A 15,948-nucleotide genomic window follows, 5' to 3' on the forward strand; every position below is an offset into this window, starting at 1 on the left:
TCGAAAGTGTTGAATAAAAGACAGATTAGATGGTCGGAATTCTTATCAGAATTCAACTTCCGAATCATCCACCGCAAAGGATCAGACAATGGCAGAGCCGACGCTCTTAGCCGAAGGCCGGACTACAACGTCCCAGTACCTGAAGAAACCCAGGTGATTCTCAAAGGAAACAACGACGGAGACCTCGTGCCAGCAACCAAACTCTTGATGATGGCTGGGCGATCTAGTACTAGCCTGACTAGCGAACTAGACGACGAAGCTATCATGGAATTTCATGCTCGCCCCGCACACGGTCACCAAGGTATCACGAAAACCTGGAAACGACTACGACAACAATATGGAGAAAAGGTCACTAGAGAACGTGTGGCAAAAGCGATTAAGGATTGTGAGGTCTGCCTCAAAAGCAAACCCGCTAGACATCAACCTTATGGTATGCTACAACCTTTGCCTGTGCCGCAAACCGCCTGGCAATCCATATCCCTCGACTTCATCGTCAAACTACCGAAGTCACGAGAGCCCCTTACGGGAGTACACTTTGACAGCGTTCTCGTCATCGTGGACCGACTCACGAAGTACGCCTACTTCATCCCGTACAAGGAAGCAAGCAATGCTGAAGAATGCGCCTACACATTCCTCAAGTACATCATCTCCAACCACGGAACACCCAAGGAAATTGTGTCAGACAGAGACAAGATCTTCACATCGAATTTCTGGAAATCAATCATGTCACACCTCGGCATTAAGCAGTCAATGTCCACTGCGTTCCACCCGCAGACCGACGGACAAACAGAACGAATCAACCAAATCCTCGAAACCTACCTCCACGCCTATGTTAACTACAACCAAGACAATTGGGTTACAATGCTACCAATAGCCTAATTCGCCTACAACAGCGCAATTGGAGAAAGCACCAAGGAATCCCCCTTCTACCTCAACTATGGATTCGAACCAACCGCCTATGGAGAACCCTGAGCAGGCCCAGCCGCAGTAAAAGCCGTCGCCTCAGTACGACAGATCAAGGATATCCAGAAAAATGCACGACAGGAACTCGAATTCGTACGACAAAGAATGACCAAGTTTAGCAACAAACGAAGGATTGAGGGACCAACCTTGAAAGAGGGAGATAGCGCCTACCTCATACGGCGAAACATCAAAACAAAACGACCAAGCGACAAACTTGACTACAAAAAACTCGGACCCTTCAAAATCTCACGAGTAATCTCACCAGTCAATTATGAACTCGAACTCCCGGGAACCATGAAGTGTCACCCAGTATTTCACATCTCACTACTCGAACCAGCCCCACGAGGTTCACGAACGGACGACCTCATCATCGTGGAAGACAATGAACCAGAGTACGAAGTAGAACGAATCATAGACCACCTCAAGGAGCCAGAAGGGTATCGATACCTCATCAAATGGAAAGGATACGGACACGAAGACAACACATGGGAACCAGCCAAAAACATCACCAACGCAGCGGAAGAACTCACGATCTACTGGCAACAACACCAAGAACGAGAAGTCACACCAGCACCCGTTATACTAGTCCAGAAGAACGCTGGATATAAGCGAATCAAGCACCCACATCGCTTCACCAAACCACCCACCGAAGCAGATCGACCGCGACAAGGAAAACCATTTATTCGCCTAGGAACACCAGAAACCAACTAAGAACCGCTTCCCGAGGACACCCCCGGAGAACCCTGTTCTGCAACAACGGGAACAGAGTCAAGTAACCCAAACTCAGCCAACAAGGAAGGAGATAAAGCCACATCGGGACAAACCGTATCCCAATCTCCGACAAAATCCACAGGAAGATGGTTAGAACCAGCAGAAGAAGGACGCGCCTCCTCCCGCCGACGCTGCTCCGCCTCTGCCTCCTCCCGTTCCACCCGCTCCAGCTCCTCCACACTATCGATACCACGACGCACCGCACGCATCATCTTCTCAAACCACATCTTCTTCTGTTTGCGAAGACGCTCGACCTTAGCGTCTAGAGCACGACGTTCCTCCTCAGCCTGTTCCAAGGCATCCTCAAGTTTTTGGTGTTGATCCCCGATACGCCGGAGTTGTTGCGCAGAAAGACCTTGGAGGTCACAGTAGGATTTACCGCCGTGAACGCATTCGGCACAACGAGAAGAATCCAAGGGAGAAACCTCACACGACGAGAAGCCGCGACGCTCGCAAGACGAGCAAACAGGCATGACGACAGAACGCTGAAGAATGGCGGAAAGTAAAGAATTCTTTTCAACTGTCTTTTTGGCAGGACGACTATCAGGCGACGACACAGCCTTTCGTTTTTGAACGCGACCTGACATGGTGTCAGCATCATGGGTAAATCAGAAAGCACGATTGATGGATCCCCAACCTGGGACCAACGACCTACTTATGCTGGGTCTTGAGGACAAGACCTTTGGAGAGGAGACCTGATGTTACGACCCGACAGGCATGACACGTTGGAACAGCCCCGCCTGGCATCTCGGCGGCTAACACAGAACATATGTAAGCAGTAACACAGGTGTAACCAGGAACCATCGGGAAAGGAAGAACTATGGTACAGGTCACGTGATTTCGGGAACAGCACGGATACAGGGCAAAGATGGATATGTTGGATATGTCCGCTATCCCAGCTATCCATGGATATGTTGGATAGCACGGATATCCTACATAGCCACCACAAGAGATACTGTGCAGAACTTGTATATAGTATGACCTGAGCCTGGCTCATGGTCAGACTTCCATAGCTCTTCAGCAATCAACTTAGTATTCATCCTCAGGATACTCTCAGCTTACCTTCACTGCGAATTACTTGTTGAGTCTAAGACTGATCACCTTAGCCTCTGAAGATCTGATCTACTGTTAGCCTACGACCTATGACCCAGACCACGACCAAGTGTACTGTTATTACGTCTCAATCTCCAGCTTCTGTTAGCAGACCCTACTGTCGGATAGCTGACCGTAACATTAGGTTTTCTTAAGTGTTAAAAGTATTATTAATAATCTCTATAATATTAATAGAAGCTTAATAAAGTTAAATAGTCTGTTAAACTTAGTTATTATTATTAAAATAGTAATAATATTAAGAATAAACTTATTAAATAGTACAAAGGTTTAGTAATATGAAATTTACTATTTAATAAAGTCAATAATAAGCTAAATAATAGAGAGATAAAAATATTATTTAAGTTTATTAATTTTATTAATAGTAGCGTTATAAGCTTTATTATATAACTATTAATAATATTTAAAGCTTTTAGCTTTTAGAGTAAAAGTATTTAATATAAATATAGCTTATAGGGGCAAGAAATAAAACTATAGATTAGCTTAATTAGATATATTAATATGTTATTATTACTAATATTTATAAAGTTTTTTTTAAGTATTATAAATCTATTTATAAGTCTCTAAAGTGTTTTAATACTTTTTAAGCTATTATAAACCTTACTTAAAATATAATATTATTATAGCAGTATAGACGGGAGATTCTATAGACTTAATATAATATTTATTAAATATTTACTAATTACTAATAATTAATAAATATAAATATCCATAAACATTAAAATTAGTATTTTAAGGAGTTAGCTATACATAATTAGACTAGAAATAAATAGAGATATTATGAATTGTTAAAGTTTATAATACTACTATTAAGCTTCTTTAAGATTATTACAATGCTTTTATAAGTTAAAATAGTTATAATAACTAATTTTAAGATAGTTATATAGCTATAAAGTTAATTCTCTTGTTAATAAAAGTATTATAAAGCTTATATTAGTTGATTAGTTAATCTAAAAAGTATCTTATACTTACTAAAACCTCTTAGAATTAACTATACTTGTTACTTTTACTTTAGTTTTTATATCTTTTAATCTATCTATAAAGTGACTTAAGTATATAATTTAGCTCTATAAGGATTTATTAGTTCTTAGAGAGGATATCTTTATTTAAGATATAATCTATATTATTAGAGAGACTTAAGGTATAAAGAATATAACTATTAATTTAATTATATTTAAATAAAGCGTATTTAATTTTATTATATATTAAGTTTTATTAAGTAGTGTTATTGAATATTAGATTTGACTTTTAAGATAACTTTCTTCATAAAATAAAAGTAATATTAGTATCTATAACTTTATTACTGATAGCTAAGAAGGTTTTAGATTATTGTAATAATAATCTAATATATTTCATAATATTCTAAAGCTTATTAATAAGGCTTCTCTGTTTGTAATAAGTTAAATTATCTTACATTCTCTTAGTATTAATAAGATTGTTAGATACGTCTTTAAACATCTCTTGATTAATACTGTAAATAATAATATAACTAATAACGTTAAAGATATAACTATAGTATTAAATTTAGTATTATTAAGCGTTAATCTTAGTATATAAAAGTAAAAGAGATAGAAAGAGAGCTTTAAAGTAAGTGTTATTATTTATAGCGTTATTAGATATAGTAATACTAACTTAATTAATTAAGTTTTAGTCTTTTAGAATAGTATAAATAGTAATGGTAATATTCTCACTAAAATAAACACTAAGTTAGTAGTAAAAAGCTAAAAGATACTAAGTCTATTTATTTAATTAGTTGATAAAATAGCTAAAAATAGTAATAATAATATATTAATTAAAAGAGATCTATAGGTTAAATAATACGTAAACTTTTAGAAATACCTTCTATATCTCCTCTTTGATCTATTATTTCTTAAAGTTATAGAAATATTATAGTTAGTCTTTTCAGTAATTTTTTAATTGCTATACTTAGTTATAAATATTATAATCTAAAAGACTAAAGAAATATTATATATATTAGTTAAGTAATATTAAAAAAAGTTATTAATATTAATAAGGAAAGTTATAGCTAGTTTCTTAATCTAAGAGATTTTATTTTAAGGTACAGTAATAGAAAAAGAGTGTTAATATTTAGAGATAAGCTTATTATTTCTAGAATTATTACTAAATATATATATAATATAAAGCTAATCTTTATAGATATAATAAGTAGATTTGAAATTCTTTTAGCACTGAATATAGTAGTAATATTTTATAGCTAATTAAAAATATTAGTTTTATTATAATGTTAATAAGTTTAGTAAATATCGCTTAGATATGTTATTAATATATACAAAAATAAAATAAAAAGTAAATAAATAATAAATATACTTCTAATACTGTTAGAGAGGATTTTATAAATAAAATTACTTTTCTTTTAATTTAAGAGGTTTAGCTTTAGCTATTTTTCTTTAAGATAATATTAATATTAATATAATATTAGCTTTTATAAATAACGTGAAGTAAGGTTTTAAGAATAGTATATCTATTTAGATTAATATTTAATATATTACTCATAGTTAAAAATATATAAATCTAAATAGTAATCTCTTAAAAGACGCTTTATAACTAATAAAGTAATTAACATATTAATTACATGCTAATAGAGGTATTCTAATAATAGATAAAGTATTAAAAAAGGCGTTTAGAGGTATATAGAAGAAAAGCTTAGAGGTATAAAATTAAGCGTAATAGTAGCGTTAATAGTAATATTAAAAATTTATTTTTTTAAAAGCTAGTAAAAAGGTTAAAAATAGGTGTTTTTTAAGCCTTAATAAAGAGTCTAAAATATATTAATTAAGTAGGATAATAAAAAGTGCGTTTCTAGTACTTCTAGTACTTTTTAATAGTAAAGCTAATATTACTAAAAAATACTTAGCCCTATTTTAGCACTTATTAACCTAAAAGTACTACTAAATATCTATAACTATTTACTTTTTGTTTTAGAGATATATTATAATAAGACTTAATAAGCTAGTAGTAAATCTATTATATAAGGAATTATAAAGATATTAGTTTAAAACTAGCTTGAGTTATTAATCTCACTATAAACGTTTAGAGAGTTATAACTTTAAATAGGTAGAAAAAAAATTTAAGTTAGTTTTTTTAACTTTTTAATACATATTTTTAAAAATTCTAATTAGTCTAGAACTTAGATTATATTTAATCTAGATAATATTAGCTTAATTAAAATAGTTAATTAAAGGTACTATAGATTTATTTAATTAATTCCCTAAAAAGCCTCTATTTGATTAGCTAATTAATTAATTTAATTGATTAGGCCTAATTGACGAGTAGCGCTGCAAAGAGCACCCCAACCCCGATCGACACTGTCTCACACAGAACAATGAAGGACAAACACCGAAAACACCGACGGAGATGATAACAAATATAAAACTCAACAAAAATGACTGTGATAGTATGACAAAGATTACTAATCCATTACTGACCATTCTCTCTTTCAAGCTCGCAAGGTGACAGAAGTTACTGAGTAGCATCTCATGGCTAGCATCTCATGGCTAGCATCTCATGGCTAGCATCTCATGGCTAGTAAATCAACCCATGATCGTTAGGATGCCGCCATCAAAGCACTTTTATAGCCCCTTTGGCAACACGCTAAACATCTCAGAAGCCAGATAGAAGGTCAATACAGACCCCCGGCTTCTCGTCATCTGCAACCCGACCCATGCATGAATTCCCCGGCCATCCTGGAGAGGCCGATGAGCAACGGCATCAAGTGCTCTCTGATAGGTCTTCAGAACTTTCTCATCAGCACTCCCCAAGTAGGTCTCTATCCGCTTACGAATCTCAGCATAATCAGAGGCGTAGTCGTGAACAGGGAAATACACTGTCACCTCTGACTTCACATCCTCACCGTCCGCAGTGAAGCTGAAGCAAGTCATCGACCCCTTGCCCTTGTATGGCCCCTCAGAGCCACCACTCAGAACGGTATAGAAATGGAGTATTTCGAGATCAGAGGCACTAAAAATGTCGGGGGCAACGATGGAGGCCGCCTGCGATAGATCCGCGGCCGTCGCGCCGCAATGCTGCACGTAAATCTTGACTCGGGCTTGAGAGCCAGGGCACAGATCCAATGAAAGATACATGAGCTTGTTGCATGGCAGTCAGATCTTCTCAAGAAGAGTCCAAGCTTGTGGCATGCAAAGTTTATTGAGGGCTTCGTGGACAACTGCTGGGGCCCGGGATTCTCCCTGAGCATTGGCGTTCTGGTAGATCTTCCATTCCGGACGAGGGCCGTCTTCAGCAACAAAGGTGTGCCACCCTGCAAAGGTTCCTTGTGCTTCCGCCCCCGAGGGAAAGAGGGGATCTTTAATGCCGTTGAAACGATCCAGAGAGACTGCATTCGGGTATACGCGTTGTATTTCATCATTTAGTTGCAAAGCGCTTCGTTGGTGGGTCTCAAGGGTTGCCTCACCTGCCTGACTTTCTATGAGAAAGCATAGCTGAGCTTTCCCGGTCGTCTTCTTGATGGCAACGGAGTACTCGAATGGACAAAGATTAAGGCTGGCATCCGACTTCCACCCAAAAGGTGGCTCAGATGCTGACAGATGACTCCAGCCCTGCATGGATACATCAAAAGCATGCTGGAACATTTTCAAAGCTTGATCATCTAGATGCAGAGCACCACAAAGCTTTTTGATGTCATGCGAGGCCTCGCTCTTGAAAGTTCCAACTTCGGTCGGAGAGATCAAACCCGAGAGAACGGGAATAGGTTGCAACCCGCTTTGGAACACTCTTATCCTTAGCTCCTTGCCTCGGGTGATCCTTACTCCAGGGATCTTATGGCGCTTCTGGTGGAGCTGCGATATGGCGGCAATGGTGTATTTGATGTGCCTATCCGACATTACGTACCGCGGGACGGCACACCGGACCAGATTGGGAATATTGTCTCTGTCTTGCGCAATGGCTCCTTTCTTGTCCCACTCCCAACCAAAAGGACCGGCTTCATATGCCCGGATGCCATAGTCTTTGAGCAGCTCCAAGGTGAAACCGACGGAGGCGAATTCGCCGTAAGACCTCCCACAGTCGGCAAAGAAGCCATCCATATCGAGATACATGGCATGGCCGCCCGGTGGCAAGAGGACAGGAATACCTTCGACGACCAAGCTCTCAGCGAACCTCTTGACTTGGCCGATCCGGTCAGCCAGGTACGTTTCCTTGGTGACTTCGTAGAGTCCGACAGCTGCCGCCATAACATCGCGACCACTCATGCCACCGTGTCGGTGTCGATTTTCGCAGTACGCCGCTCAAGGTAGAGAAGAGTAATGCTTCGGCACACCGCCCCTGGGGCAAAATGAAAAGGTCGGACGGATCAGCTGGAGAAGGCCGCCATTCACGAATCCGCCACAGATCTCCTTAAGGAATACCTCGCGGTAGAAAGTGGTGTCAGCTGTGCCGGCATAGACATACTTGAAGACAGATCGACGATCTTCACCACGCTCGATGACATCGCGGAAATCCTCAAGCAGGCAGTAGTAGCCTGAGTTGCGGCCATAACTCTCATCACCCCTGAGCATCGCTGCCCACTGGATATCAGTCATGGCCGAGGTACCCGAATCAGAGAGATGATCGCAGGTGAGGAGGGCTGCGGGGAAGACAAAGACATTGTATACGACGGGGCGTAAGACTTCCTCACGCTCTTAAGGGGTGATAGCGATGTGCGGGCGAACGACCAGGGTGTTGTGAGGAGGGCCAATGAGAGGAGACATGATGAGAGTGGGAAGATTTCTTCCTCGGAGTGTTTCTTTGAAATTATTTGACGACGTGGGGCAGGTAAGCCCTCGAAACTAAGAGAAACGTCATTAACCGGCCAGCTTCGTATTTATGGTCACTGTCGAACCGCCCCCACCCCTCCCTTCCTACCCTACCCGATGGCTTTTCAGCTCGATGGAGTGGACTTCCAGAATTTCTTCTAGTGAATCTCGGTGCCTTCCCAATGAATTGAAAGGAACTTGAGGTCCCAATACGTCTTGGTTTGCTGCTGTGGGGTCCACTCGTCACATTCAAAGTGATGTCGGTATCCGCACCACAGCCATTCTTGATGATGACAGCAGGCCATTTGGAAAAGGATACTTGACCTCAGTGACAAGACAACAGTGCGAGTACGAAATATAAAAACATGCAATCACATTGCTGATGTCTATTGTGGTTGGCAAAAGTCATGTTCTATCGCTTACACACGGAGTACTTGATCTCACGACTATTATGTCTCCAAACCAGGTGTTTGCTAAAGGCGACCTCTACCATGCCCCGTTTCCCCACTCGCCATTGCATACTCATCTGTCTTAGACACATAAAGCTATAGTTTCTTCATGCTCTCAACAGATGTGTAGGGTCCGAGATCTTTCAGCCAGTTTCCATTGCCAAGACTACAAGGACATTCACACTTTCCGGTTTGGTGTAGGATGTGCAAAGCTGAAATATGGCCTACTCATGTCACTGCGCAAACATGCAAGCATCAGACGGGCGAATTCTTTCCCCGCTGACGGCGAGGATTGTATCTGTAATAGAGAGTAGTCAGATTCGGGGGCTGTTGTCCGAAAGCAGTAACAAGAATGGAGTCAGCGACGTGGGGTCAATCCGTTCCGCACAAATACACAGCAATGTTTGATCATTGTTGTATGCAACGAAAGTCACTTACTTGGGCTGAAGAATTTGGTTGGATGAAACGAAGCAGTTTCATTGTGCTTGAACGCCACTCGACTGCAGTCTGCTGTTGATGCCTGCATACGCCAACGCCCGGATTACTGTAAGGCCACATCGAGTTCCTAGCGGGGTCTCTCGAGGCGGCATTGTGTGCTTACAAGACTATTAGAAGCGTCGCGTCTCAACCTGCCGATCAAGCAAGCTGAGGGTGATGATGAGTTGCTGGGAACGATTTGCTTCCAATCTGGGCATGGACAAAGTCACGGAATGAATGACTGCAAAAGGTCCCTGTTTGACTACTGCTCATTTACGAAAAGAATCTACCAATGATCTCACTGTTCATCTGGTGCCGAGAAACGGTAGTAAAGATGATCCCATCCGTCCCCATGGTCTACCTCAAGCTCAAGAAGCTCCTTGTTGATATCGAAGTCCCTAATGGCACCTTGAATAGCCGACGAGAAGATGGTCTTGCCAACAGTCTCCCAACATTTCTTGCGCTCAGGTTCCGTTTCAGTGCTGGTGACCGTGAATGAATCCGTCGTTTTGAGCTTCAAATCGGTACGGCACGAGGCTAGGGCTTCTTGCATGTTGGTGTTGCTGATTTTCCATCCCATCACGGTCTTCAGCTCGGAAGGCTTGAGACCAGTCATCTCCCAGCACGCCTTGAGAACCTGGCGCATTTTCAGTCGAGGGTCCGTCTTGTCGTCTCCGTTCATTGCCTTCATGACGGTCAGGCGTTTGGACACCGTGTTGACCATGAGGGTATCAACGGGCAATACATTGCCATTTGTGTCCTTGGTTGTGTAACCATCTGCGTACACACTGAAGCCCCATCGCCCCTCTTCTTTGTTCTCTTCAGCGTCGACAGCGTATGCTGAGTTTCCCTAAAGTGGTGTCAGCTGCCCGAATCTACATCAAAGTACAACGAATATTGAAAATACTTACAGCAAAAGGTCGAACAGGCACTGCAGATATCTATCCACAGATGTCAGTGAATCATTCACACCAAAAGCAACAACTCAAACTATGAGATCTTGAAGTCTCGGGGACTTACAAGGTTGGCCAAAGACAACAGAAGGAACAGAAAAGTTGAAAAACGATGGGAAAACATCTTTTAAAAGCGATTGAAGGTCCAAAAACGGAAAGAATGAAAGTGTTCAAACAAACACGGCAACTGCGCACAGGCTAATTGCAAAAACTGAAAGAGAGTAAGTTGATTGAAAAATAAGGTGTTGGATGCCGGTGACGGCAACGACCGTGTTGACTTTTATTATACAGTGTCTTTTGCAATTCCGAGAGAGTCGTATAGCATACGGCGTCGCCGACTCATGTAAGTTCATGCAATTAGTTGTGCAGCCTTGGCCGACCCACAGGTCACCCGTCTGATCAGGGACCAAGCCACTTTATGCAGCTGACTCGCATCCCGTCTGCACCAAAACTTTTGGGTACATTGTGGGGCTGCATAGGAGGATAAAGAATCTAATCAGTTTAGCTTTGTGATTCGGATGAACCGAGCGGGCTCAGAGTGTTCAACTCAATCTAACTTGTTGTCGATCAAACACCAGGTTTCTTAAGATAGTGTCAACGAAGGTCGAGAGCACTAATAATGGATCAGCCTTGCGGAAAACGCGGGATTAGCAGGATAACGCCCTGCAGACAATATGGCGTTATGTTGCTGTTTATGAATTTAATGTGTCTAAGTGATACTATCACAGGGGCTGGCCTGTCCGACTTCTGGTAATCTGATGTATATAGTCTTTCGTTGTGGCCCCAAAATTCAGACTCTGGCTCATTGCATCCCAAACTTCTCGGTTCTGTCGTTCACTGTCTTCCTTCTAGTCATTCTTTACTGTTTCGGCAACAATGTTGCGTCACTCATTCTCGTCACTCATTTTGCTGGGATTAACCTCCCTCGCCTCTAGTCGCGTTCTCTATGGCCGCGGTGAAGATGTTGCCGTGGGCGGCAAATGGAAGGATCACGATCAGGTTACTGCCTTTCAACAACAAGCTGCAGACGGCATCGAGGGGGAGATCGAATTGCGGTTTAAGCCAGGTCTGAACGATGGGAGTGGTTGCTTCTCATATGCCGCTGTTGACAAGGACGGCTTCCACAAGTACGTGCGCAACATGATGTTTCTCTTTATACATAACAATAGATGTTGTGACTGACCTCTCTGCCAATCTAGCAAGGGATTGAAGCCCACGGGAAAGAGCGGCGGCGATTGCCGCGATAGCACCAAGGGTCAGCTTTACGCCAGAGTTGGAACTTCCAACGGTCGGACCGGTATCTTGTATTCTTGGTATCTGCCCAAGATCCAGAACGCCGAAGACCACAAGCACTATTACCTGACCATCGTCGTCTGGGTCCACTCGGACAAGTGTGACCCAACGGCGGACGACTACCGCGTCGTTGGAGTTAGCTACTCTACTGGCAAAGAAACCTACGATACGTCAGTTAGTGGTCAGACGCTTTACAGCTCTGGAGACAGCGGTTCCGGTCCTGGCAACACCCACCCCATCGTCGGATATGACGGCCAGATGAATGTGTTTCCTTCTAAAGACGGCGCCGATTACGCCCTCAACCCCCCAATGATCAGCTGGAAAAAGCTGTCTCAGCCGGCCTCAGAGCAGTTTAACGGCATCGTGTACGAACATGCCCGATGCCCTTTTACCGACAACAACATCCAAGCCTCCCTTGACGCTGCTTTCAACGCCAACTTTTATACTGGCTTGGCCCCCGAGGCTGACAACTGCAACGCGGCGGATGTCCCGACGCCGACGACGCCTCCTACTCAGCCCGAGGAGCCCGCGTCGTCGTCTCCCCCTGAGGCGACTCCTTCAACTCCTTCGAATCCAACGGAGCCCGCAAGCGATCCCACCACCTCGAACCCACCGACTCCTTCAACAACTGATACCGGCGATGATGATCTGATTGAAGACGGCCCGGAGATTGCCTCTTCCAGCTTGCCAGCAGACGCTACCTACACACCAACCCCTTGAAGTCTTCCGCATGTATTCGAGGAGAATAAGGAGTCCAAGAGGGCGTTGTAATTGGGCGTTGCAGTTTTATAGAATACTTCAGTTCATGAGAAAAGGAATATTGCATGCCTTCAAAGCTTTTGATGCTTCCAATGTGACTTGCTTATTCTACACCTCGTGAACCATAGACTAAGTGTGAATGTCGATGGGGCGACTCAGTTCTCTTCACGCTCTTGAGACATCGTCACACGAATGAAGCCTGCAACCCCATAGCGATTGCACGTCAATGCACGATCTAAAGCTGTCTCCCCCGAGATTGTCCTTGCGTTCAAATTAACCCCAGCAGCCACCAGCAATCTCGCTTTTGCCTCTGATTCTCCATCCTCGCCCAAATATGGGGCATCCGGGTCCCCCGCAGTTAGATGTAGAGCCGTTTCTCCCTTTTTGGTCGTGGCGCTCACATTAGCACCAGCTGTAACAAGCCTTTGCAAGTGTTGCGCAGTGCTGTACGCCGCGGGCTCATGTAGTGGAGTTGCTCCATCGTCGTTTACCGCCTCCAGATCACCACCGCACTCTAGAAGAACGTCGAACAGCCCTTCGGAATTTCTTGGCAGATGCAAAAGTGTTGTACCGACCGCTCCCGCCTGAATGAGGAATCTTGTTGCAGCTGGGGAATCGGATAGAGCATGATGCAACACAGTGTTTCCGTTGTTGTTGATCGCTTTCATGTCAGCAACAGCATCCAGAAGGACCTGAATAATGTCCAGAAGCTCGTGCGAAGCAGCTATATGCAGGGGTGTGTTTCCGTAACAGTCTTTGGCTGATACGTCTGCGCCCGACTCCACCAGTAGCTTTGCTATTTGCATATTTCCAAACAAGGCCACCACATGTAAGGGTGTCTCGTTGTCGATGTTGCGTGCGTTGATGTCGGCTCCGGCGTCCAGAAGCAACTTGGTTGCTGCTACTCTTCCGCCAGTAGCAGCATTATGCAAAGGTGTTACTCCATCGCTCGTTGCCGCAGATGGATTGGCGTGGGCTTGCAGCAGGGCTGTCACGGTCCCTTCACCTCCCGATTGAACCGCAAGATGAAGCGCTGTCCAGCCTCTCGCGGTCACAACGGCGGATAGATCAGCCCCTGCAGATATGATCCCTTGCAGGCTTTCAATATCATCGCCAAAAGCCGCTTGGTGCAAAGGGTCGTTGGGAAACACAGGGGGTGCAGCTGGGTTCGCCGCGCCACATGAGGCACAGGAAGCACCTGGGTTGTCGGACATGATGAGCGAGTGCGAAAAAGAACAAAGAGATAGATAGAGATAGAAGTTTGGTGGTAAAATTAGAAGGCTGAGACAAATAAAACAAATGCATGAAATTGACAGTTTAGATCAGACACCTGTTCAGCAGACGAAGCACGTCCCTTAAGTACAAGTGGTCGGCTTTCTCTTGACTCATGTTGCTGAACTAGTGATGATCACATACCTAGCGCGGCTGGTAGCCTGCGAATGCCTAGGCAGTATTCCAACGAGAATTGCACGACTATCAATGTAATTGGGCCCTATTCCTCGATTGTATGAAGGCGAACGCGTGAACGATCGCGAAAACCAGGAGACTAAACCGAAGATGCAAGAGGCGAACAGCTGGGGACCCCTGGCATTGGCTGCTAGCGCCCAGGCAGCAAGCTCAGTACGTACCTGGAATAGTTCAGGTTCGCCTGAGAGTGCTTGTTTGAGGCATTTGAACATTTTTATGCGCCTTTGGGCGCAAGATCTTGCTAACCATAGAAACCAGAGAATTGGCTAGAGAAGAAAATGGAAAGGATACGTATGATGAACACAGGTCTAAGAGTAACCTCAACCATGTTTAACAGGCCAACGTTATCATCCTTTCACCATGATTCCATGAGAAGCTAATCAGTTAGTGCAGCAATATGTGTGATCTATTTTCCAGATCTAATTTCCAGTGTAAATACCTCTCTCATGCGAGACGACCATACTAAGAACAATTTGCTCCTAATATGCGACTATCCAAAGAAAGGCTTGTTGTTGAGCGAGATCCCGCCATTACCAGTGCTGTGTACCAATCAGACAAGCCAGATATCTGACAATATTGAGGGTCGGCTTCTGGATTCAGTTGACGGAATCATACGCAGTAAGCTTTGAGCTCAAAATTGTAAAGAAAGCTTTTCTGGTACGAATACAACTAGTTTTTGCTTATACATGTAGGCTTTTAGTGGTGAGACAGTCAATGCAGATGCTCAGGAAAGAATGAACTCACTCCAGAAACCAGATGTTATGATACCCCCCTGGCATTGGTTGAGGTGATGCCATAGGCGTAAAACGACGTTCCCAACGCCTTGGCGAGTCCAAAATGAAAATGCTTCACTTGGCTGCTGGCAGGTCTTGTCTTGGCGGCCAACAACGGCAGGAGAGGTGCATTCAAGTGTCCCCAGTCCGCCTTGCGTTGTCATTGGCTGGCATCCACCACCCCTCTCCAACCAACATCGACTGTGCCGCTCAAGATGACTCGGCTGTGCCAACAGCAGGTGCGAAGGATTTCTCAACCTCACACAACCCGTCCATCTCCATCTTCTTCTCAACCCCTCATTATTGACGCAAGCAATTCGAACCGTTGCGTTTCTGCTCATCCGGCAAGCAGGAGTCCGAGACCATTTTCTGCTGCCGATTGATCGCCCTGGTAAGATCCGATGCCATAAGACGTCCGTCGCTGTGACTCCAGTCCTCACGCTGCCGGAAGCCCTTTCCGGTGTGACTCAATGCTAATCACGGATCGAGACTGGCTCCTACCAGACCTTCACCAGGTCTGCGACTACATCACAGAAACCCTCCTCGAGACACACCATTGTCAGGTGTCATCAGAAGCAAGACAAAATGATGACGTCGGTTGAAATCATCGGCTTCGTTAGCGCCGTCGCCGACTTCCTCGACTTGGCCGCCGAGAACATCACAGTCGCCCGGAGATTCGGGAATTCAGGCTCCACTACGACGAAGGCCGACGTCGACTTGGAGCGCCGCATCAAGTTGCTCGACGAACAGATCAATGCCGTTCATCTGAGCGGGCCGGAATTCGCAAGGGATGGTCACGAGGCCAAGCTGCTCACTCGCGTAGATAAATACCACGATCTCACAGTGCGGCTCCTCTCGCTATTGGATGGATTCAACTCGGCCAAATATGTCCTAGGAAAGGAGGCAAAACAGAGTTTGATCGACGAATTGAAAGATTGGCGGTCAAAAATTTATCATCGAATAACAAAAGTAATGAGGTAAGTTAGTAAGACTTGCAAAAAGTGACCTGAGAACATTGTGCTGACAGATTTACACAGACACGGTCTGAAACGCCTTCTTCGCCACAGAGGCAACCTAGAGTACAGCCTAAGGGCAGACCTAGAGGCCCTTTAGCACAGAATTACGCCGTCGGATGGAGCTGGAGATATATATAACCTTGGAT

At 43.7% G+C, this 15,948-nt stretch overlaps 3 protein-coding genes across 3 annotated transcripts; 2 read left to right on the forward strand and 1 right to left on the reverse strand.

Moving 5' to 3' along the window:
* Positions 1–9,839: 9,839 nt before the first annotated feature.
* CGCA056_v009360 (uncharacterized protein) lies at positions 9,840–10,618 on the reverse strand (the record flags this gene model as incomplete). The annotated part of the gene is made up of 3 exons (XM_037324607.1): positions 9,840–10,391; positions 10,453–10,482; positions 10,562–10,618. 3 exons carry the CDS (start codon positions 10,616–10,618, stop codon positions 9,840–9,842), a joined length of 639 nt encoding a protein of 212 aa, XP_037176251.1.
* A 752-nt stretch (positions 10,619–11,370) lies between these two features.
* Positions 11,371–12,507, forward strand: CGCA056_v009361 (uncharacterized protein; the record flags this gene model as incomplete). Its single annotated transcript, XM_037324608.1, has 2 exons — positions 11,371–11,621; positions 11,694–12,507. 2 exons carry the CDS (start codon positions 11,371–11,373, stop codon positions 12,505–12,507), a joined length of 1,065 nt encoding a protein of 354 aa, XP_037176250.1.
* Positions 12,508–15,371: 2,864 nt separating this feature from the next.
* Positions 15,372–15,899, forward strand: CGCA056_v009362 (uncharacterized protein; the record flags this gene model as incomplete). The annotated part of the gene is made up of 2 exons (XM_037324609.1): positions 15,372–15,763; positions 15,824–15,899. The coding sequence occupies 2 exons, from the start codon at positions 15,372–15,374 to the stop codon at positions 15,897–15,899; spliced, it is 468 nt and encodes a 155-aa protein (XP_037177318.1).
* Positions 15,900–15,948: the final 49 nt, after the last annotated feature.

Source organism: Colletotrichum aenigma (genome assembly GCF_013390185.1).
Source record: "Colletotrichum aenigma strain Cg56 chromosome Unknown KSG_Cg56_contig06, whole genome shotgun sequence".
Lineage (NCBI taxonomy): Eukaryota > Fungi > Ascomycota > Sordariomycetes > Glomerellales > Glomerellaceae > Colletotrichum > Colletotrichum aenigma.